Source organism: Leucoraja erinacea, chromosome 3, assembly GCF_028641065.1.
Source record: "Leucoraja erinacea ecotype New England chromosome 3, Leri_hhj_1, whole genome shotgun sequence".
In the NCBI taxonomy this organism is placed as follows: Eukaryota; Metazoa; Chordata; class Chondrichthyes; order Rajiformes; family Rajidae; genus Leucoraja; species Leucoraja erinaceus.
This window is the reverse complement of record NC_073379.1, coordinates 79045773-79070413: the sequence shown is the minus strand read 5'-3', so window position 1 is coordinate 79070413 and position 24641 is coordinate 79045773. Positions and strand designations below refer to the sequence as shown.

At 45.5% G+C, this 24641-nt stretch overlaps 1 protein-coding gene across 4 annotated transcripts in view; it reads left to right on the top strand.

The window, feature by feature from the left end:
* The window catches only part of vps13a (vacuolar protein sorting 13 homolog A), a 329586-nt gene that overhangs the window by 11250 nt on the left and 293695 nt on the right, over positions 1–24641 (top strand). For all 4 annotated transcript variants that reach the window (XM_055633035.1, XM_055633034.1, XM_055633037.1 and 1 more), the window contains exon 2: positions 5419–5462. In XM_055633035.1, the coding sequence (XP_055489010.1) occupies positions 5419–5462 (44 nt within the window). The remainder of the gene's footprint in view (positions 1–5418; positions 5463–24641) is intronic.

Below are 24641 nucleotides of genomic sequence, written 5' to 3'. Positions count from 1 at the left end.
CTTCCTTTCTGTCTATCCTTCCTGAATATCAAATACCCCTGCATGTTTAGTTCCCAGCCTTGGTCACCCTAGAGTAGGTATGTTACAAAACCTACCTGAATCGTCATTGGGAATCTGCCCTCAGCCATGGCCGCGATTTTGGCGCTGTTTGGAGGGGGCGGGTTTAAAACGCGATTTTTACTAGGCTGTACTAATCGCACATGTTCAGCCTTGTAAATCATTAACGAAAAATCGCTGCAAGACCCGGTCGCAAAAGGTATTATTAGTTTTATAGGCCTCGATAATATAGTTCTAATAGTTTTAAAATTACCGTCTCATTCCGCAACCTCTCGCAGCCCCAGGGTTTTATAAAGCAAACAATTAAAGGTATGTACCTTATTTTTACATTAAATGGGGCATATATATAACCCTGAATATCAAGTTATCTATAGCGAGTAGTTCATTTTGGGCTTTTTATATCCCGCAGTATTTTTCTCGGCATTTGAGGGCACTAATCCAGCGCTATGTCAACGTTCTAAACCAGCGCGTTCCACATGAACCCACTAGAAAGCCGATTTAAATGGGCATTTATTTACAGCAATTGAACACTAAATTCCTTCCATTTGGCCTATAAATTAATGTGAATTAGATATAAAAATCATGTTATATTGTGAATTATTTGTGAATAATCTTTGGACACTTAGGCTATTTAAAAATGTTAATCTTTCCTTAAGAAATGGGCGTTTGACTATCCAAGATCACAGCTTTTTTGTAATGTCCATTGAAAATCAATAGGGAACAAGATGCTAATTTCCGAGTATGAAAATGGTCATAACGTTTTTAATACTTGAGATATGAAAGTGAATTTGGTGTCAAATTAAACTTATTGTTATGCTTTATCTGATGGGATAAATTGCAGACTTGATTTTTTAAATCTCAAAATTTTGTAACATTGCTACCTAGAGCCTTGTCTCCGTAATTCCAAGTATATCATATTCCTTAGCTACTAACTGCACATTCAATTTATCCTTCTTATTATGAATGCAATTATGACAAGTCCAAGAATTGGATACTAATTGCAGGGATATGATGTAATAAATTAAAATACAGATTTTTTTATTACTTTACATGCTCATTGACATTTTTTCTATTCATATTACTTGGCAAGGTCATTTTTAAAAAGCAATCCTTAATTGGCTCCTAAACTGAGTGTTTTAGCCCATTTTGGAGGGGAGTTGAAGTGGACATAGAAATAGTGCAGGTAAATTTAGGTAAATATGGCCGTTTTCCTTCCAGTGTGGTACAGTGACACAGCGGTAGAGTTGCAACAGAAACCCGGGTTCATTCCTGACTATGGGTGCTGTCTGCACTGAGTTTGTACGTGCACCCTGTGACTGTGGGTTTCCTCCCAGTGCTCCCCCCTCCCCCTCCCCCCCTACCCCCCCCTCCCTCCTCCACCTACCCCCCTCCCCCCTGCACCTCCCCCCACCTCCTGGGACGGGCACAAAATCCTGGAGCGTCTCCACATTCCTCCACGCCTCTCCATGTGCCCGTCCCGCGCTACCCACACACTACCCGTGCGTCACAACGTGACAACCACATTTTGGAGGTTGCGTAAATGGCGCGCAAATGGCGGCCAAGTGGGACAGGTCATTTACCTGCTGCAGCACAACAGAATATGTCAATATGTAAACATAGTACATAACGGGGGAAGAGAAAAAAAAAGTTCAATAAATAACAAATATAGTGCAATAATAAGTCTTCTGCAGTTCAGAGCTCAGAGCTTATTCGTTGTTGTGTTTAATAGCCTGATGGCTGTAAGGAAGAAGCGGTTCCTGTACAGTTTTCAGGCTCCTGTACCTTCTTCCTGAAGGCAATGGTGAAATGCAGCAATGTTACAAAATTTTGAGATTTAAAAAATCAAGTCTGTAATTTATCCCATCAGTTAAAGCATAAAAAGAAGTTTAATTTGACACCTAATTCACTTTCATATCTCAAGTGTTTAAAAAGTTATGGCCATTTTCATACTCGCAAATTAGCATCTTGTTCCCTATTGATTTTCTATGGACATAACAAAAAAGCTGTGATCGTATGCTGTCAAAAGGCCATAACCTTCTTAAAAATTAAGAGAACTGAATGAAATTTTCAGTTATCGTAGATTGAACCATTCTGAAACAAATATAAAATAATCTAACTTGGATGACCTGAAATTGAAACATATAATTAGTTAGTTACCCAAGTGTAGCAAATTTCAAACTTCAATTACTAGATCTAAACATCTATCCATTTCTTAATAAATGATTAACATTTTTAAATAGCCCAAGTGTCCAAATAATATTCATAAATAATTCACAATAAAACATGATTTTGAAATCTCATTTACATTAATTTATAGGCCAAATGGAAGGAATTTAGTGTTCAATTGCTGTAAATTAAAGTCCATTTTAAATCTAGTGGGATCCTGTGAACGCGCTGGTTTAGAACGTTCACATTGCGGTAGATTTGTGCCCTCAAATGCCCAGAAAAATACTGCGGGATATAATGGGGCCAAAATGAGCTACTCGCAATATTAAACTTGTATAAAGGGTTCTAAAGAAGCCCTTTTTAATGTAAAAATAAGGTACATACCTTTAATTGTTTGCTTTATAAAACTCTGGGGCTGCGAGAGGTCGCGGGATTAGAGAGTGATTTTTAAACTACTATAACTATTATACAAGGCCATAAAAACTAATATTACCTTTTGGCGACGGGGTCTTTCAGCGATTTTTCGTTAATGATTTACTAGGCTGAACATTTTCGATTGCAACAGCCTAGTGAAAATCGCGTTTTAAACCCGCCCCCTCAAAACAGCGCCAAAATCACACACACGGGCTGGGGCAGATTTTCAACAACGCTTCAGGTAGGCTTTGCAACATACCTATGAAATGAGTGTGTGGCCAGGATGGTGTGGGTCTTTGATTTTGGTTGCCTTTTTGAGGCAGCGACTACGATATATCCCTTCGACGGTGGGGAGGTCAATGCCGGTGATGGAGTAGGCAGTGGTCACAACTTTTTGTAGTCTTTTCGGCTCCTGAATGTTCAAGTTGCCGAACCAGGCCACGATGCAACCAGTCAGAATGCTCTCTACCATGCACCTGTAGAGGTTTTGGAGAATCCTCTTCGACATGCCGAATCTCCGTAATCTTCTAAGGAAGTGGGGAGAAGGCAGGCACAGGTTATTGATTGGGGACGATCAGCCATGATCACAATGAATGGCGGTGCTGGCTCGAAGGGCCGAATGGCCTCCTCCTGCACCTATTTTCTATGTTCTATATGAAGTAGAATCGCTGATGTGCCTTCTTTATAATTGCATCGATGTGCTGGGTCCAGGAAAGATCTTTGAAAATATGCACGCCCAGGAATTTGAAGTTATTTACCCTCTCCACCATTGATGTGAACAGGATTGTGGGTCCTCATCCTTCCCCTACCAAAGTCCACAATCAGTTCCGTGGTCTTACTGATGTTTAGAGCCAGGTTGTTGCGCTGGCACCATTTGGTCAGGCGGTCGATCTCACTTCTATACTCTGACTCATCCCCATCTGTGATTCGTCCAACAACAGTGGTGTGGTCAGCGAACTTGATGATGGAGTTCGCACTATGTCTGGCTACGCAGTCATGGGTATAGAGTGAGTAAAGCAGAGGGCTGAGCACGCAGCCTTGAGGTGCTCCCATGCTAATTGTTACTGAGGATGAAGTGTTTCCACTAATTCAAACAGAATGTGGTCTGTGGATGAGAAATCCAATTGCAGAGGGATGCTCAGGGACCCAGTTCCGTGAGCTTGATAACCAGCTTGGAAGGGATGATGGTATTAAACGCCGAGCTGTAGTCCATAAACAACAGCCTGACGTAAGTGTTTTTATTGTCCAAGTGGTCTAATGCGGAGTGGAGAGCCAGTGAAATTGCTTCCTTCGTCGCCCTATTGTGGCGTTATGCGAACTGTAGTGGGTCTAGGTTCTTGTCAAGGTAGGATGTGCACCATAACCAACCTCTCAAAGCACTTCATCACCACAGACGTTAGTGCCACTGGTCGATAGTCATTGAGGCACGTCACCTTACTCTCCTTGGGCACTGGTATTATTGATGCCCTCTTAAAGCAGGTGGGAACCTCAGACCTCAGAAGTGAGAGGTTGAAAATGTCCTCAAAACTGTTGGGCTGCACAGGTCTTGAGAACTCGGCTGGGTATACCATCAGGTCCAGGCGCTTTCTGAGGGTTCACCCCTCTGAAGGATCTTCTGACGTCGGCCTCTGAGTGTGACTACATGGGTTTCATCCAGATGTTCTTGTTTCCTGCCACATCCCAACAAACTACAGAATGGTAGGTTAATTTACCATTTAGTTGCCATGAGAGTGAAGATGAATGGAAGAATCTGGTGAGGGAGGTGAGAGAGAATTAAAATGGGATTAGTATAGGGTTGGTGTAAATGGGTGCTTGACGTCTCAGACTCTGGGATCGGCTGTTCTTGTGCTGTGTGATTTGCACTCTGTCTGAACGTTTCAGTTTGGGTTTCATTTGAACCAAATTATTTATTTCTTCACAATGTCCTTCCTCATCTCACTACTCTCATCCCCTCACCATCCTTTGCTCTTCACCCCTTTACCTGAGATCTCTCAGACATCCTGGCTTCCATTTACCTTCCAGTTCTCACCTGAAAGGTTCCTAAATGCTGTTACTTTGAAATAACCTAAAACAGTAGATTTTGGAAATGTAGACTATGCTGCTCAGCTTCTTCGCCGTTTATGCTTTGTACAGTAATTGTTTTTTTTTCAAATGCTATGACTAGCCAATTAAGAAGGTAACTTGCTTAAACAATGTTTGTATATTGATTTTGTGGTTTGTGCTCCTATCCTTGTCAAACAAAGCATGTTCCATACTATGCATAGCCCACTTAGAAATTAATTGTGTAGGATTTGCTATAAATTTAAAAGTTGAAATGTAATCAGCTGGAAAGAGTAATGCATACAAGTCCGTCCTTGTCCCACAAATTTCATCCAAGGACGCCGGGTGAAGGAGACTCACCGGGGAAAGGCCTGTGCAAAGTATAATTGGCCTTTCACAGGTGTACATGTTTCACATGCCAATTCAACTGCTGCATGCACATGCAGATTCTCAGGTTCAGACTTCCTTCACTGTAGGGCCAATGCTGTCCATGTTATAATTTCATGCTAATTAAAAAATCAGAGTTGTATGTTTTACTGACCTGGAAGAAATCAAAATATTGTAATGGAAATTAATATTCTATGGTTGTGCAATACACTATGGAAAATTATTTCCTTCCTATGGAATCAAATGCTCTGGTTGTTGTAAGTACTGTGTGCTGAAATATAACTAACTATTGAATTTTTTAACATTAATTTACCCAATGCTTTCATTGCTTTAAAAGTTGTCTTTTTTTTGTAGGAGACGTGTTATTCAATAATTTGGAAGTAAAAGAAAATGCATTCGTAAGTTGCCTTTTAAATTTTAAGTTTAAAGTAGCTGTACTGTACATAATGTTTTATATGAGTTGTTTTGTGCTGTAAATAAAAATGTAGGGCTCCAAATTTAATTTCCATGATTAGATAACGTTTGGTCTTGGAAATGAATATGGGTCTGCGTTTGGCAGCATCTCCAGAGAGACTCGGTTTGAAGAAGGGTCTTGATCCCAAACATCACCTATTCCTTTTCTTTAGAAATGCTGACAGACCCGCTGAGTTACTCCAGCATTTTGTGTCTATCTTTGGTGTAAACCAGCATCTGCAGTTCCTTCCTACACATTGGTTAGGTGTTTTTTGTTGCCTGCCAGAAAGATCTGGTGTGGAACTACAAATAGAGAGAAAAACTAATTGTTTGCTTGGTGTTTTCCTTCTACATAAAATGAGAATTATCACTTTTATGGGAACTTTGCCCTCTATTCCAATTTTTTAAAAATGTAGCAATAAAATTTGAAGAGCATGCATCCATTAAATTTTTGTTCAAAATGTCGAATATTCTTCAGCCAGTTTGTTCTAAGATGTATCAAATATGTTCTCATTGGTGATCTATATAAATGTGCAAAAATGTACCTAGATTTGAAGTTAAATATCTGTTGGTTATACGAGTGAACTATTGGTTTTGGGTAATTTTAAAATTATTTGTATTTATTAAAAGCTTTTGGGAATGAATGGTTAATGTGATTATTTTCTGTCTGCATTGTAGAATGATGCCTCAAAATAAGTTGTAATGACCCACCTTCTATTCTAACTCGAGTGTTAACTATGGTGTTTGCAATTTTTCTCTTGACACTTTGTGGGTTTCCTGTAAATGATCTTGTTTCCTCCCCATCCCAAAGAGGTGCTAGTAAATTAATTGGCTACTATAAATTGCCTGAAGAATAGTTAGGTGGTAGAATAATAATAGGCCTTTCTCACAGGGCGACTTGACGCAAGATGTAACCAGTGAAGTGGTCGTGGTCTAGCACGATATCACACGATATAACGGGGGGGTAGACAAAGAGTTCCCACGGTACTCGGCATTTCTGTTATTTGTGCGAGTGACTTGTCCGTCTCCCGAGCTTTCCCGTTAAATCTTGAATGAACATTGTAAACTGTCAAGTGTAATTAAATCATCACGTGGCACAAATGATGTCACTTTTTTTTTCCCACACACTATAAATATCCTCCCTTGGTTGAATTGGCTCATTTGGAGACATGCCTGTACTAATGCCGTGACTTTACTGCAGGAAGATGCCACATTACTTAGGAGAGAGGGGGGAGAGAGACAGAGAGAGAGGCACAGAGGCAGTGTGATGTACTTCGGGGTGACTGGCGGAAGAGAAAGAGCGCACATGACCTTGGTCTATCTGTGTGTGTGGGAGCGAAGAGAGACTAAGCAGAATACATCGGTCTTATTGTGTGTGGGGGAGAAAGAGAGAGGTGGGGGAGGGGGAGTAAGAGAGAGGTGGGGAGGGGGAGAAAGAGAGGGGTGGGAGAGAGAGAAATGAGGGGAGACGTATATACACACACACAAAGCAGTTTTACTGTGTATGTGGGAGACAAAGATGGACTGAGCACAGTACCTCGGTCTTACTGTGTGTGGGAGAGGGGGAGAAAGAGACGTACACTCACAGAGGCAGAGTCTCTCAGCCTGTGTGAGAGGGAGGGAGGGAGAGAGAGAGAGGCACACACAAGGTGGATGTGAAATCTCACCTGCCTGTTTCAGTGACAGACACCCGCCGCCAGTAAATGAAGACACCCCCATCTGTCTCCACCACCTCTCCCTCGACTCCCCCACCTTTCCCTCCCAACTCCAGTCCCGTCCCGACCCCCTGGGAAACTGCTGCCTGCCCGCCGAGTTAAAGAGTTCCCACGGTAGTAAGACGATGTTAGTTGCGCCCAAGTTTAAATTTCCAACACGTGTTTCAGAGTAAAGAGTCAGCGCAGAATCCTTGTTAATCAAAAACTGTCTGAATCAGCAAGTCAGACACAAAATGCTGGAGTAACTCAGCGGGCCAAGCAGCATCTCTGGAGAAAAGGAATAAATTCCATTTTTGGTCGGGACCCTTCTTCGGGATGATTGTAGGGGGGAACTGGAAGCAAGAAAAGACTGGGACAAGTCAGGGCCAACAACAGATGACCTCAGCAGGGTATTTTGATGAGGGGTTCCGACCCGAAATGTCGCCTAACCCTTTCCTCCAGAGATGCTGCCTGACCCACTGAGTCACTCCAGCACTTTATGTCTATATTTGGTTCCCTGATAGGCCAATTGTTGGCTAGGGATAGTGTGATCCCAAGAGGGAACCATCGTTGCAAACCTTGGATTGGTTAACCGACATTTACTGCATGGGGGGGGGGGGGGGGGGGGGGGGGGGGGGGGGCAGGAGGGGGGGGGGCGAGGGAGAGAGAGAGAGTGTAAGTTACCTAAAATTAAATAATTCAATGTTCATAGTGAACACAGACACAAAATGTTGGAGTAAGTCAATGGGTCAGGCAACATCTCTGGAGAAAATGAACAGGTGGCGTTTGTGTCTATCTTCGGTAAAAACCAGCATCCGCAGTTCCTTCCTGCACAATGGATCTCAGTGTCAAGTCTCTGACTCCCGTTGGCAGGCCATTCGGCCCACAGCCCGCCCAGCGATGACTAACCCATGTCACAGGGGGATGGTGTGAAGGCAGAGTTAGACAGAGCTTGATTAATGTTACGGTTGGGGAATGGGCCATAATATGGCCAGGGATACGCTGTTATTCGTGACGTCCCCTCCGCCCTTTCCCAGCTGTTCTCAATCGCACCCCTGGCCACACAAAAAGTTATACTTTAAGAAGGAATACACGGAACATTTAAACTCAGAACGCTTCTAACAGAGTGAGCCATGTGAGCACTTTGATCATTCTCCCTGTATTTGCATTTGACAAAATAGTCGGAAAAAAATGTTTAAAAGTGTTCATACCTTTTGCTATGCCTAATTGGCCCTTACCTCTGCGAAAATAGTCTGATATTCGTAGGTGAAATGTCACTAACAATAATTGATTATATTATTAATTGACTAATAATTGACTATTAGCGGAAAGATGCAATTCTGATCTAATATTATAAGTGCCTCTGTCTTTGGAAGCAACACCAGCAATTTATTAAATCTGACTACATGCGGCACAGTGGTAGAGTTGCTGCCTCACAGCCCCAGAGACCGGGGGTTCGATCCTGACCATGGGTGCACTGGTTTCCTCTCACACTCCAGAGATTACAGGTTTGTAAGTTAATCGGCTTCGGTAACATTGTAAAATTGTCCCTGGAGTGTATAAGAATAGGTGGTCGGCGCGGACTCGGTGGGCCGAAGGGCCTGTTTCCGCGCTATATCTCTAAAATCTGAAGTTAGGTAATGTCTAAAGGAACTGCAGATGCTGGTTAATCAGACAGGCAAGTCAGATCTAGGAAGAAAAACATAAAAAGCTGTAGTAAGTCAGCGTGTTAGGCAGCATCTCTGGAGAAAAAGAATAGGCGGCGATTCGAATCGGAACCCTTCTTCAGACATCCTAATCGGAATTGAGTCTGAAGATGTGTCTCGTCCCGAAACATCACCTATTTTTCTCCAGAGATGCTGCTTGACTCGCTGAGTTACTCCAGCTTTTTGTGTCTGTCTTTGTTTTAAACCAGCATGTGCAGTTCACTCCTTTACACGGGTCTCTGGAGAACATTGATTGGTAGCGTTCCGGACCCTGCTTCTTAAAGGCATCGATCGCTGGTCGGCGAGGACTCCGAGCTGTATCTCTCAAAGAAGTACATGTGAAAAATTTCTCACGGACCATAAAAATGCGGGACCTTTCAGTAAAGTACCTTTTAAAGATTATAGTTATTTTCTTGAATCTCATTAACATAACTCATGAATAAGTTGATGTCCATATGCGGATGCAAATCTTTATTTTTTTAATTCAATCCCACAGAAGACAATTTTTACTCACCTTCTGTCCCCTCTGTCCAGCTTCCGGGTTCACCGTTCGCAGGAGTTCCCACGGTACACGCAAGAGTCAGTACGGATATCGCACTGGCCACTACGTGCATATAATGTTGCAATGTTCAACCACAAGTGTACAAGTCACTCTTGGAGAAATTCAAGCTTGTTTGAATTTTCTCCCGAGTCACCAAGTTACACGAGTACCTGCCGTTAGCTCCACGGTGGTCCACGAATGCCGTACGGTTATCGCAAGAGGTTCCCACGATGTTCAACTCTGGTTAACTCTTGCGTCAAGTCGCCCCGTGAGAAAAGGGTTTAAGAAAGCAAGTTGATTGACGTGTGTGAAGTAATAGGTTACAGGGAAATGTGGGGGAATGTTTCTCATGTAAATACTCTGAGATGCCTCCTGTGTGGCGTGAAATGCAAAATTAAATATGGTTCTCTTTGAGATGTTTATTGATATGACAAGCTGCATCTTGCAAGAATTTAAAGCTTGTCCTGGTTTTAACAATGTCCAGGTAAGTAAAATATGTTGTGGGAGTGACGCAAGTAAACCGTGACAAGGGTAGGGTGTACGATTGAATGTTGTTGTGGATTAGGTAGATTTAGCCCCAGAATTTTCATACAAGGCAGATATTTATTTGCTCTTGTTCCAATCTTGTATTCTGCTTTCAGTGTTCACTCTTCCATGGAGAAATTGAATGTTGATTGGGGATTGCTTTGTAGTGGGAGTAATCTGAGAATCCAATTGCCTGCCACTTCACCTTCCTACTCCCAATGTGATATTTTTGCTTGTGGCTTGCTGTGCCGTTACAAAGGTCAGCACAAGCTTGCGAAACAATATTTCATCTTTTGTCTGGGCACATTACAGCCTTCAGGACAATATCAAATTCTACATTTTAGATGTTCCTTTGCTTCTGTCAGGGAAACTGCTGGTTTGATGACTACGTCTATGGGAACTGTGGCCAGATACAAAGGACATTTACAAGGATACAAAGGACATTTATTATCACATACACCAATTGGTGTAGTGAAATTTGACTTGCCATTGCAGCACATAAATAAAGATAAGACACAACATCAAAGAATTTAACAGTAAACATAAAAACATCCCCCCACAATGGTTCCCACTGTGGGGGAAGGCAGCAGAAGTCCAGTACCGACCCCTGTTCACCCATAGTCGGGCCGCTTGAGGCCTCTGCAGTTGCCGCTACGGCAGCCTGATGCTTCAGGCCCACTCTCCGGATGATGGAGTTCTGGCGTCGGGTGAACAATCTCAGCGGCCGCTCCCTACCCGAAGTCCACAGTTCCCGAAGTCCACAAGCCGCGCTGGTCGAAGCTCCGACACTGGTGATCTTGGCGAGCGATACCAGGCTTTGCGGTGTTCCTAACTCAGCGCTGCTGCGCTGCAGCTCCGCGATGTTGGAGTCGGCAATTACAGCTCTCCATAGCTTACTGCACGGCGACCCGGGTAAGGCATCGCCCACTGGTGCCTCAGCGCTGTGCCGCCACCGAAGCTGAAGTCCTGGCCGGTCCCCGCACGAAACGCCGTTCCAGTCTGCCCGTAGGCTGCGAGGAAAGGGCGAAAACACGGCTCGGGACCAGGTAGGGACTGAGAAGAATAGTTTCCCCCTTTTTCCCCACCCCACATAAAAAGACTAAAAGACCTCCAAACCAAACACTTTTAACTAACGAAAAATTAAAAAAAGGGTGAAAAGACTAACAGTTGCTTGTAGGGCAGCCATACTCGACGGCGCCCCATACTGATGCAGCTTCTTACAGACCGCCTCAATCACCTTTCAGACAGTTGTCATGTTACAGTTGTGCAAGACATAGGTGAGGCTGCATTTAGAGGATTACTGTATTTCCTGGCAATAAAGACACACCTGCATCGAAGACTCACCCCCATTTTAAGTTGCTAAATTTTGAAAAAATGCTGGCAGGCCAGGATCAAGGATTTGGTTTAGTCCAGGGGTCGGCAACCTTTTTTGCGTAGGGGCCAGGACCCATGTTTGAGAGTGGATGGCGGGCCACATCTATCACCATAGTTAATAAATGGAGGTAATAATACATACTATCTAAATTAGTAATAATACATACTAATAATACATACATTTGTGATAATACATACTAATAATATAGTTTTCATCTTTTCCAATTATTTTTCTGCAGTTTCCAGATCGTCTGCGTGCCCCGGGACTGACTGCAGTTCCCAGATTCCTCGTGTCCCTGGGACTAGCTGTAGTTCCCAGGTCGCCTACGAGCTCCGGGACTGGCTGTAGTTCCCAGGTCGCCTGCCCCGGGACTGGCTGTAGTGCCCAGATCGCCTGCGAGGCCCGGGTCTAGCTGCAGTTCCCAGGTCACCTGCCCCGGGACTGGCTGTAGCGGCCAGGTGGCCTACGAGGTCCGAGATTAGCTACAGTTTTCTGTCCGGTCCCGGCAGCCACTCGCAGCCACCCGAGCTACTGAGTTGGTTGCTGGCATGATCCCCGACCCCCTCCTTCTCAATGCTCCTGCCCTCCCCACAACTTTACCACTGGCGGCCCAGTCGTGCGGACCCGGGCCTGTCTCCCCACATGCAGTGAAAGGAACTCTCTCTTCCACCACCACCCCACCCCCAGCGGTGCTGTCCTTTTTAGTCTATCTTTCTTGGCTAACTATCTAACCTTCGGCCTCCAAGACGCAGGTAAATTTTCGGGCCTTATTTTAGGGTAAAAAAATAGCATCTTCATTGCTGGGAAAATACGGTATGTTCAGTTTTGGTCACCGTACTATATGAAGGATGTCTTTAAGCTGGAAAGAGTGCAGAGAAAATTCATGAGGAAGTTGCCTGAATTTGAAGACCTGCACTATAAGGAAAGGTTGGGCAGACTAGGACTTGATTCCTTATGGCGGGAGGCTGAGGGGTAAGATCTTATAGAGTTGAATAGAATCGTGAGGGGAATATAGGGTGAATGTACAGTCTTTTACCTGGAATGGAGGAATCAAGAATTAGAGAAAAGAGGATTGAGGAGAGAGGAGAAATATTTCATAGAAACCTGAGGGGAAACATGGATATATGGAATGAGCTGCCAGAGGAGGTAGTTGAGGGATGTATTATAATATTTAAAAGGCATTTGGACAAGTACAAATCTGACATTGAGGGAAAGGCTGTTGGCTTGACACCAGGTTACGAGGTTCTCAATCTCCTTCCTGTACTCCATCTTGTAATTGTTTTTAATATCTAGTCCACTATGGTGGTGTTGTCCATGAATTTGTAAATTGAATTGGATTTGTACTTGGCTGCAAATTTGTGGGTGTATAAGTAATAAAGAAGGGGGCTGAGAGCGCATCCTTGCAGAGCACCAGTGTTGCGGATTATCGTAGAGGATGATTTGTCCTCTATCCACTCTGATTGTGGTCTGTTAGTCAGGAAGTCGAAGATCCATTTGCAGAGATGTGTGCAGCCTCCAAGTTCCATGAGTTTGGTGATGAACTTGGATGGGATAATAGTATTAAAATCACTGGAGTCATGCTGAAATTTGTGAGTCTCCAAAGGAAATAGAGGTGTTGGTGTGCCTTCTTGCTGTCACTTCATTGTGGTTGGTCTATAACAGGTCTTTGATAATATTAACACCAAGGACTTGAAGCTCTCAACCCTTTTTACTTTGGCAACATTTTTGCTACTTTGGGTATATACTCCACCAGGTTTCCTGAAGTCAATACTCCTTCATTTTGCTGGCATTGAGGGAGTGGTTATTGTGCTGATACTATGTTACAAAGTCGTTTATCTCCCTCCTGCACGTTTTCATGTCATTGTTTGCAATCCAGCCCACATCAGTGATGTCATCTGCAATTGTGTGGATGGTTAGAGCTGAAATTGCCTATTCAATCGTAAGTGTATTGCGAGTATAGTAGTCTGGAATTTGGAACGAGTTTGGATGTTATGGTGGTAATCCAGAGCTATAGTTGATAAATAGGACACTAAGGTTGAAGTCCTTGTAGTTTAGGTGTTCCAGTGATGAGTTTACGGCCAGGGTGGTGTACCAACATCCTGGCGGGCAGGTTTGCTAATGCTACACGGGTGTGTTTAACCTAGATTGGCAGGGGGGTGGGGATCTCATTCAGGACAGAGGTAGGTTAAAAGTTGCTTTGGAGGGTGGTGAGGGAAAGGTTAGTGGACTGAATAGGCAGGTGAAAGGTGGAGAGTGAGGAAGAAGGGTTGGTTTAAACTGCATTTAAACATCAGCCAAATGGGAGGGAAGGCAGAGGGGGGGGGGGGTGGGGGGGGGGGGCAGAGAGGAACAACAGGGGGAGGATGGAGGGGTGGGAGGTGATGGCAGACAGGCTGATCCATTGTCACGTCATCAGTGGAAAAACAGGCGTTTTGATTTCAAAGTGTGATTGGATTTGTGAACATTTTTATTAATAACTCAAGAAGGGAAGGTGGCAGAGAGGGAGCGGCGGCAGAGAGGGAGCGGTGGCAGAGAGGACGGGCCCTCTCCTCCCTCTCTCCACCCCCCTCCTTCCCCTCTCCATCCCCCCTCCACTCCTCCTCCCCGCCCCCTCCCTCTCCACCCCCCCTCTCTCCCCCCCCCCCTCTCTCTTTCTCTGCCCTGGGGAGGGCAAGGGCATAGAGGCAGGACCCTACCCAAGTCATAGAGCACAAGCCTCCCTATCAGGCACTGGGCCCGAGCAAGGCTTCGACTCGTGGACCAGAGCGAGGCCCGAAACGCTCTGAGGACGGTGAAAAACGGCGGAGGACCTGCCGATCTTGGCTTGAGCGAGGGTAAGTGCACTCACCAGCGTGACAGACGATCGGGAGGGGGGAATGGAGAGGAGGTCGTTCTCTGTGACGGGCCAGGTGAGATCGGGATCACCAGTGAAGAAAAGACGCCACGATTCCCCGTGTCCCTGCGATCAACGGAGGAATCGCAGGTCTCCACAGATGGCCGCTCCCGGAATATGTAAAAATTTCACCGTTTCCGCGTCGGGTTTTCGAGGAGATGGGATTCAAAGGCGAAATCGTACGCACATGCACAATCAGTATTGATAAGGATATTTATATGGATATGATAAGGGGGGAAAGGGTAACTAGAGAGAGAGAGAGAGTTAGACTTCTCAGGAATCAAAGCGGTCACCTCTGTGTGGAGCCACAGGAGATGGGCAAGGTCCTCAATGAGTTTTTATCCTCTGTATTCACTGAGGAGAAAGACAGTAAGATGGAGGAATTTGGGGCAGTCAATGGAAGTGTCTTGAGAGCAGTCAGTGTTACCATCGAAGAAGTACTGAAGGTACTATCGTGTACGAAGGTAGACCAATCTCCAGGGCCTGATCAGATGTATCTGAGGACATTGTGGGAAACTAGAGAACAAATTGCCAGATCCCAGGCAGCGCTCTCGCTTAACTTTTTTTCCCTGTTGCCAGCCGGGCAACCTTGGCAACTTTTTAGGTTGCCAAATGACATTTTAGGTGGTCATTTAAGATGGCTTGCATGACGCATGCTCGGACGAAGTGCGTAGTTACCAGTCAGAATTATGCTCAATGAAGCATTCACATATTATTTCTGCTTCAAATAAAGTCGCAAACTAACATATTCACCAAACAAGACATGATATGTACCACAATGACATGCAGCAAAATTATAACACGGTATCTCAACTCTTTTTACACATTGCAATTAATGCAATTTTTATTATTTCTTTCCACTTCCAAACAAAAATGTGGTTGGATTATTCAGCATATGATCAACCTGTGTCAATAAATCCTGGACCTTGATAACATATATGCTTAACCATGCGCACTACAGATTGATGCAAGCATGTTTTCTGTGAAGGACCTAAAATTATCATGACATGGCCATAGCATGGGTCGTTATTGCTTCCCACATAATTTATCCACAACAAAATATACAGGTTGCAAGGAATTTTCTAAAGGCATTTTATGATAATAGCTGTTAAAACTGACTATACCCATCTGACAGGTTAAACATAACACTAACTAACAAGAGATGGCCAAAGGACATAAATGCAGCAAATGTTTGGTAATATATTTAAATGTGTCAAGACGCCACATTACCGGTCATTCAGATTAGGTGTATGTGGCAATGAAGATACCCAGTTTGTAAGCACCATTTAAAAAATATATATAAATAAATAAAAAGTTGACAAAAACTCTTTTTTCATCATTCCCACTTCAGAATTGACGTTAAAATTTCAACTGAAATATCTCCTGACCAAATTTGTGATGTATATGACTGACTAGAAGTTAAATCTGGATAAATCCAACGTATAGTTGTGAATGTTGCTCATTAAATAACTACAGTACTGATACTCCATATTAAGAGCATTGTTTTGGCATTAAAATGAATTCTGTAATAACGTGTCAGTGACAATCGAACACTGCGGTTTTAATGTTTCATGTGTTCACAATTTAATTAATCCATCTTTATGGATTAAAACAAATAATAACATTGGGAATTAAAACATATTTGATTACATTCCGTTATAGAACATAGTCACTGTTAGCTCGGAAGACATTTCCAGCACAATATGGGTGGGGGGTGAATGAATCAGTGTTTGATAGATAGGTGGTGGGTGTGGGGGGGGGTGCTTGAGAAGGCAATCGGTGCGGATTGGATGGATTCAGGCAGGGGAATTAGTGCGTGTTGGTTGGAGTATGTAAAATTGTGGGGGGGGGGTGCGGGGGTTGAATGGGAGGGATCTGTGCAGGATGGGTGGGGGGGATCAGTTGAATGGGGGAGATCTATGTAGTGGCATGAGATGGGGGGAGCAGTGCAGGATGAAGGGGTGGAGCAGTGCAGGATGGATGGGAAGGGGGGTCAGTACAGGATGAATTAGGGGACCAGTGTTGGATTGAGGGGGAGTGGCAGGAGAATCAATGCAAGGTGGCTAGGGAGATCAGTGCAGGATGAATAGATTTGGGGGGGGGGGGGGGAGGGCAATGGGGAGCACAGGAGATGTCAGTGAGGACTGAATAGAGGCAGGAATGGGGATCAGTGCGGGATGGAGAGGAGGGGTCTCGGGATAAGGTGAGCGGAGGGGGACGTACGAGAGAGAGAGAGAGAGAGGAAGGGGCAGAGGAGATGGGAAGGAAGGCCAGCGCTCCTCGGACAACACCTGTCAGGCACGGAAATCGCAATAAAAATATGGAGGGGACCGAGGACAGAATATCTTGGCGGCCGCGCGCGCATGCGCACACTCACACATGCGAGGCTTCTGTGAACGGTAATTTCAGGTCAATCCAGCGTTAAATGCAGCTCAACTGTGCCTGTCTCGCCTACAGCCCTGTCTCAATCCAGACTGTCGAGAGTGTTTTGGCACGTCTCCCTCCTCCAATCGCCCCCCCCCCCCCCCCTCTCTACTTCCACCTCTGACTTACACCTCCCTCCTCCAAGGGTCTGTTTTGAAAGCGCCGTTGGCAGATTGGCAGCAGCGGCCGTTATCAGGCCGGGCGGGGTGCGGGAGGAGGAGGAGATGGAGCCGTCGCTGCTGTGCGGGGCCCGTCATTCGCTCCGACCCTCCGTCACGCCACACTTAGCACACTTAGCCACAACCGTTGCCGACACAAAACGTCACGTTACTTTTCTCCAGAGATGCTGCCAGACCCGCGGTGTTACTTCAGTTTTTTGTGTCTATGGTATAAACCAAGTTGCCAAGCCAGCAAAATGACTCGCTGTTTAGGTTGCCCGGCGGCACTTTGAGTGGTCAGTGGCACCCGGGCAACCGTTAATTTCGAGCCCTGCCAGGTTAAAATTCACGAGTCGTCCTTAAATACAGGAGAGGTGCCGAAAGACTGGAGTTTGGCAAATGTGCCTTTGTTCAAGAAGGGCTGCAAGGAAAATGCTGGGAACTATAGGCTGGTGAGCTTAACATCTGTACTTGGAAAATTACTGGAGAGTATTCTGAGGGATAGGTTATACAGGCATTTGGATGGGCAAGGGCTGATTAGGTCGTGTATCACAAATCTGAGTTTTTTGAAGACTTGACCATAAAGTTCGATGAGGGCAGAGCTGTAGATGTTGTATACATGGATTTCAGTAAGGCATTCGACAAGGTTCTGCATGGCAGGCTGCTATGGAATGTTAGATCGCATGGGATTCAAGGAGAGATAGCTGAATAGATAGCAAATTGGCTGCATAGAAGGAAGCAGAGGGTGATGGTGGAAGGTTGCTTCTCGGACTGGAGGCCTGTAATGAACGGTGTGCGGGTTCGGTGCTGGGCCCATTACTACTTGTCATCTACATCAATGATTTGGATGAGAACAGACAGGGCAAGATAAGCAAGTTTGCTGATATTACACAAGTGGGTAGTTTTGCAGAGAGTGAAGATGGTTGTAAAAGATTGCAGCAGGATCTTAATCGATTGGCCAGGGGGGCTGAGGAATGATTGATGGAATTTAATGCAGAGAAATGTGAGGTATTGCATTTTGGGACGTCTAACAAAGTCAGGACCAACACAGTGAATGGTTGGCCTCTGGGGAGTGTTGTAGAGCAGAGGGATCTCAGAGTGCAGGTGCATGTTTCCTTGAAGGTCGAGTCGCAGGTAGATAAGGTGGTCAAAAAGGCTTTTGGAACATTGGCTCATCCGTATTGAACATAGAAGCTGGGAGGTCATGTTGCAGTTGTATAAGACGTTGGTGAGTGCATTTGGAGTATTGTGTTCCATTCTGGACACCATGTTATAGGAACGATATTGTCAAGCTTGAAAGAGTTTAGAGAAGATTTACGAAGATGTTGCCAGGACTAGAGGGTCTAAGCTATAGGGAAGGTTCACCAGACTGATTCCTGGGATATCAGGACTTTCATATGAAGAAAGACTGGTTTGTACTCGCTAAAATTTAGAAGATTGAGGGGGGATCTTATAGAAACTTACAAAATTCTTAAGGGGTTGGACAGGCTAGATGCAGGAAGATTGTTCCCGATGTTGGGGAAGTCCAGAACAAGGGGTCACAGTTTAAGGATAAGGGGGACATCTTTTAGGACCGAGATGATAGGACAGAGATAGGACAGAGAGTGGTGAATCTCTGGAACTCTCTGCCACAGAGGCTAGTTGAGGCCAGTTCATTGCCTATATTTAAGAGGGAGTTAGATGTGGCCCTTGTGGCCAAGGGGATCAAAGGGTATGGAGAGAAGGCAGGTACGGGATACTGAGTTGGATGATCAGCCATGATCATATTAAATGGCGGTGCAGGCTCGAAGGGCCGAATGGCCTACTCCTGCACCTAATTTCTATGTTTCTATGTTTCTATGAGGAAAACATTTTTCACACAGAGAGTGGTGAATCTCTGGAATTCTCTGCCACAGAAGGTATTGAGGCCAGTTTATTGGCTATATTTAAGAGGGAGTTAGATGTGGCCCTTGTGGCTAAAGGGATCAGGGGGTATGGAGAGAAGGCAGGTACAGGGTACTGAGTTGGATGATCAGCCATGATCATATTGAATGGTGGTGCAGGCTCGAAGGGCTGAATGGCCTACTCCTGCACCTATTTTCTATGTTTCTATGAGAGGTTGAGCAGGCTGTGTCTCTATTCCTTGGAGAGGAGGAGGATGAGGGATAATCTTGAAAGAGCTAATAGTCAAATCTAATAGTCAAATCTAAAATGGAGTCGTTCTTCTACAAAAGCATGGACTAGTAGAACAAAAGAATGGCTCGGTGCCAAGTCTGAATTACTTTGTAAATTATATGGAACACAATATGGAGGACAGGTTGTCTTTTCAATAAAGACATTAAGATGGCAGCCTGCAGTAATAACATGTGCTTCTTCAACGCTATAAAGAAGGCAAGATTGAAAAAAAAATAGCGGACGTTCCAGAGGTAAGTAATAACTTGTCATTGGACGAACTTGATTTGGATCCAGCTTTCCTATATTATGAAAGATTGAGAGGGGATCTTATAGAAACTTACAAAATTCTTAAGGGGTTGGACAGGCTAGATGCAGGAAGATTGTTCCCGATGTTAGGGAAGTCCAGGACAAGGGGTCACAGCTTAAGGATAAAAGGGGAAATCCTTTAAAACCGAGATGAGAAGAACTTTTTTCACGCAGAGAGTGGTGAATCTCTGGAACTCTCTGCCACAGAGGGTAGTTGAGGCCAGTTCATTGGCTATATTTAAGAGGGAGTTAGATGTGGCCCTTGTGGCTAAGGGGATCAGGGGGTATGGTGAGAAGGCAGGTACGGGATACTGAGTTTGGATGATCAGCCATGATCATATTGAATGGCGGTGCAGGCTCGAAGGGCCGAATGGCCTACTCCTGCACCTAATTTCTATGTTTCTATTTATAGTATACTGCACACCACTCTACACTGTGCACCTGTGGTCGAACTATGGAAAGACAAGTTTGCAGAGACTAAAGGTGGCATATAACGATGCCATGAGAACACTGCTAAGGAAACCTAGATGGTGTAGTGCTAGTAATATGTTTGTGGCTGCAGGAGTCAGTACTTTAGAAACTATTCTAAGAAATCACATGTATAAATTCATTTGCAGGATAAATGACTCTAAAAATGTAATTATTGTGGCCTTGTCAAACACAAGGGTTAGCACTACACGCTACGAATCCCAGCTGTGGAGACACTGGTATCGTTGTCTCGTTGTAGGACATTGATAATTCTTTTAATCTGGATTTTTAACTCGTGTATTGTGTTTTAAAAAATATATAATTTATGATGCTTTTATGTGATATACTAAGATTTTATATATACTTTATGATATTTTTTAATATGCAATGCATTTTTATGTAATGTTGCCCCTTGTCTGGACCTCGAGTCTGTAATAAAGTTTATTATTATTATTATTATTATTATTATTATTATTATGTTTTACTGATAAGAAAAATGTATAATTGTGCTAACTGGCCCTTGTTCTGTGAACCGGAGCCCGAGAAGCACTGAGCAATGTTTGTGATCATTGTAATCTCGCCACTTCCATCTAACGATTTGATTAAAGATTGCCATGGTCTACCTTCGACGGTTGTTGCTATCTGCTTTTTAAGAAACAAACTTTCACAATCTTATAAACATGTAGAAAATCATGAGAGGAATAGATCGGGTAGATGCACAGAATCTCTTGCCCAGAATATGGGAATCAAGGACCAGAGGAAATAGGTTTAAGGGGTTCAAAGGGTATTTTATTGTCACGTGTACCAATTAAGGTACAATGATATTTGATTTAATAGGAATTCGAGGGGTCACTTTTTCATACAAAGGGTGGTGGGTGTATGGAACAAGCTGCCAGAGGAGGTAGTTGAGGTTGGGACTATCCCAAAGTTTAAGTACCAGTTAGACAGGTACATGGATAGGATGTGGCATCAGCTGATAGCAGACCAATTACGGTCGAACCCTCGTCAGTGGTTACGAGGGCTGTCATGTGACGTCTTGGTGTTAAGAGTGTCCTGCTACATGAGAATATCTCACCTTGAGATCACCCGAGTCAACAGGTAGCTAAGCTCGAGACAACACCCTCGCTCAGCTACAGTGGCAATGCCATTATTATGTTAGAAGACTAAACTGTATTTCACCGTATAAAGCAACTGTTTATTCACCACGTTTGGTGCTGCTACATTGGTGACCCCGACGATCCAAATTGGGATTTTAGATTTCTCCCGACACATGCAGCCTCAGGAGACCTGATGTCTGCAGCAAACAGCTCAGCCCTGCAGAACGACGCTGTGCCAGCCCGGCCCTACCATAAGGTATGCCGCAGGCCGCCCAGGTCAATGGGCGCGGTCCGGGCCTGGTGTGACGGTCGCCAATCTCTCCCACATGACCTGCCCGGAGCCAATCACCGGGGCTGAGAGGCTGCGGCTGCCGCCCACCGGAGCTGAGAATCCGCGGCTACCGTCGCTCCCCCACCAGCCACCGCTCCCGCACCAGCCACCGCTCCCCCACCAGCCGTCGCTCCCCACCAGCTTCTCCCCGCCCCCAGCATCACCGACTCCCGCCTGACGGCCCCAGGAGCGAGGAGAGAGCGAACCCGCCCATTACCCTACTGGCCACTGCTCAAGGCCTAGTCTCCCGGTAGAGTGGGCCTCTCTGGGGCGACTTTCCAAAGATGACCACACCAGAGCGCAGGGGCGGAAAATTCAGGGGGGGGGGGGGGCGGCAGAGGAGACACGTCCCCCCCATGTTTTGAGAGCTGGGGGACATCCCCCTCCCCCCCCCAAGTTTTTGTCATCCCGATTTTAAAATTGCCGTTTTTAGCGCTGGATTGAGCCTCCGAAGCCTCGCGCTTGTGTGTGAGTGTGCGCATGCGCGTGTGGCCGCCAAAAAATGGTGTCCCCCGTCCCCTCCATGTTTTGATAGTGAGTTCCGTTCTTGCCGGAGCGGACCCGCCCATTACTCCCCCGGCTGCTGCTCAAGGCCTAGCCACCCAATAGGGTGGGCCGAACTGGGGCAGCTGCCCAAAGACGTCCTTCTGCTCCTCACTGGCGTGGACCCCGAAGCTCCCTGGGCGCTGGCTGCCCGACCGGCCCAGCAGCGTTGTGGAGCCTCGGCCAGTCGTGAATCGGCGGTCCTGCGACGGTTTCCCCGGCAACTTCCAGCCTCCGCCGAGGGCGAGGCAGTGCAGCCGGTCTCCATTGACACCGGCGACGGTGGGTGGAGTCCCTACCTGCAGCAGTGGGGCGAGGCCCGTCGATGCCGACCACCCGCATGCATCCGGGAGCCGCCTTTTAAGACCGCCTCAGCCGGCCGCCGCGGCCTACTGCCACATGGTCGACGCAGCGACTGCAAAGGTCGAACCCTCGTCAGTGGTTACGAGGGCTGTCACTTGACGTCATGGGGTTAAGGGGAGTGTCCTGCTACACAAGCATATCTCAACTTGAGATCACCCAAGTCAACAGGCAGCTGAGCTCGAGACAACACCCTCGCTCTGCTGCAGCAGCAATGACATTATTATGTTAGGGGACCAAACTATTTAGAACCTTTTATCTCACTGAATAAAGCAACTGTTTATTCACCACGTTTGGTGCCGTTACAAGGACAAGTTTGGAGGGATATGGACCTAGCGCAAACAGGTGGGGCTAGTTTAGCTGGGAATGTTGGCCGGTGTGGGCATGTTGGGCTGAAGGGCCTGTTTCCACACTGTGTCACTCTATGACTCAGCTGTCGATGTGCTACGATGATTACTGCAGTGGATCAAAGCTTACTGGGAGGCTGGAGTCAATGGATGCCATTACCACTCACTCAAAGCACTTCATGATGGTGATAACAGAGCTGCCGGACAATAGCCATGAAGGCATACTACTTTACTTTCCTATGGCCCCAGAATCATAGTGGCCTTGTCTAAGCAGGTGGAGCAATGGAGTGGTGAGAGGTTAAAGATGTTTGTGAATACTTTTGCGAACTGATAGTACAGATCTTGAGGATGCAGTCATGACTCCACCTTGCCAGTTGCTTTCCCCAGATTCGCATCCTCATCCAAATTCTAATCTTGTCCAAATCATTGATAGAGATGAAAAGCGACAATGGGCACACCACTGATCCTTGAGGCACACCACCAGTCGCTGGCTCCAGACTGAAAAATTGCCTTTCATCACCATCCTCTGCATCCTACCATAAAGCAAACTACGCATCTGCTTGTTCTACCTGGATCCTACGTGATCTCCCCTCCCAGATCAGCCTATTATGCAGATTCTTATTAGAGGACCAGCTGAACTCCATGAAGGCTACAGACAACTTCTGTAGCCTTGCCCTCATCAATTTTCTGAATTATTTAAAAAAAACTTAAATCATGATCTCCCATGTAAAAATCAACAAATCAACCTCTATCCAAATGCATACATGTTTTATTCCTATGAATCTTCCCAAGTAAGCTTTCTGCCCCAGACTTACTGGTCTGCAGTTATCAGTTATTGGCTTTGCTGTGTTTCATGAGGTGCAACGTGAGCCACCTTCCAGTATTTGGGCACCTTTAGTTTAGTTTAGAGATACAATGCGGAAACAGGCCTTTTGGCCCACCAAGTCTGCGCCGACCACGATCCCCGCATGTTAACACTACCCTACACACACTAGGGTAAATTTTTACATTTATACCAAGCCAATTAACCTACAAACTTATACGTCTTTGGAGAGTGGGAGGAAACCGAAGATCTTGGAGTCATGCAGGGCTCTCGCTTAACTTTTTTTCCCTGTTGCCAGCCGGGCAACCTCGGCAGCTTTTTAGGTTGCCAAATGACAGTTTAGGTGGTCATTTAAGATGGCTTGCATGACACGTGCGATAATGTGCTCGGACAAAGTGCGTAGTTACCAGTCGGAATTATGGTCAATGAAGCATTCACATATTATTTCTGCTTCAAATAAAGTCACAAACTAAACATATTCACCAATCAAGACATATTTATATAGACATGAGTACGGGTGATCGGTGGTCGGCGTGGACTCTGTGGGCCGAAGGGCCTGTTTCCACGCTGTATCTTTAAATTAAACTAAAAACACTAAAACCAGAGGAAATGTAAAGAAGGGTTTCTACCCGAAACATCACCCCAATTTTTTCTATCCAGAGATGCTGACTGCTCCATGGAGTTCCCCCGCACAATTAAAACATGGAATAGTCTTCACCCTACCATAGGTACCAACCAGACGCAACTAAATCTAAGGTATCTTTTTTCCCCCCAAGAACCCTTTTTGCTTAAGTCCAAGTCAAGAGTCAAGAGAGTTTTATTGTCATGTGTCCCAGATAAGGCAATGAAATTCTTGCTTGCTGCAGCACAACAGAATATGTAAACATAATACAGAACAGGAGATAAAATTTCAGTGTGTCTATATACTATAGACCATATATATACACAATAAATAAACAGACAAAATACAAAAGGCTGTTATTTTTCAGAGTTTGGAGTTTGGTGCTGATAGGTCCACCAGTTTAAATTCCAATTCGAATATTTTTGGAGGACCAGGAAACCAAGAAGCAAGAGCTCCAGAGAGTTACTGCAGCTCCAGGGAGTGATTCTGTGTTGTTTTTCAGCGGTCGCAATGAGGCAGCGACCGGACAGCAATGGCGGGCAGATCTCCCACAATGCAAAGGAAGGGAGAAAGTGGCCCGAGACCCGAACGGAGAGCTAGCGCCGAGCAAGAGCTAGCGCCGAGCGGAGACCCGAGAGCTAGCGCCGAGCGGAGACCCGAGAGCTAGCGCCGAGCTGAGACCCGAGAGCTTGCGCCGAGCCGAGACCCGAGAACTAGCGGAGAGCCGAGACCCGGACACGGATGGCGGGCGGGTGTC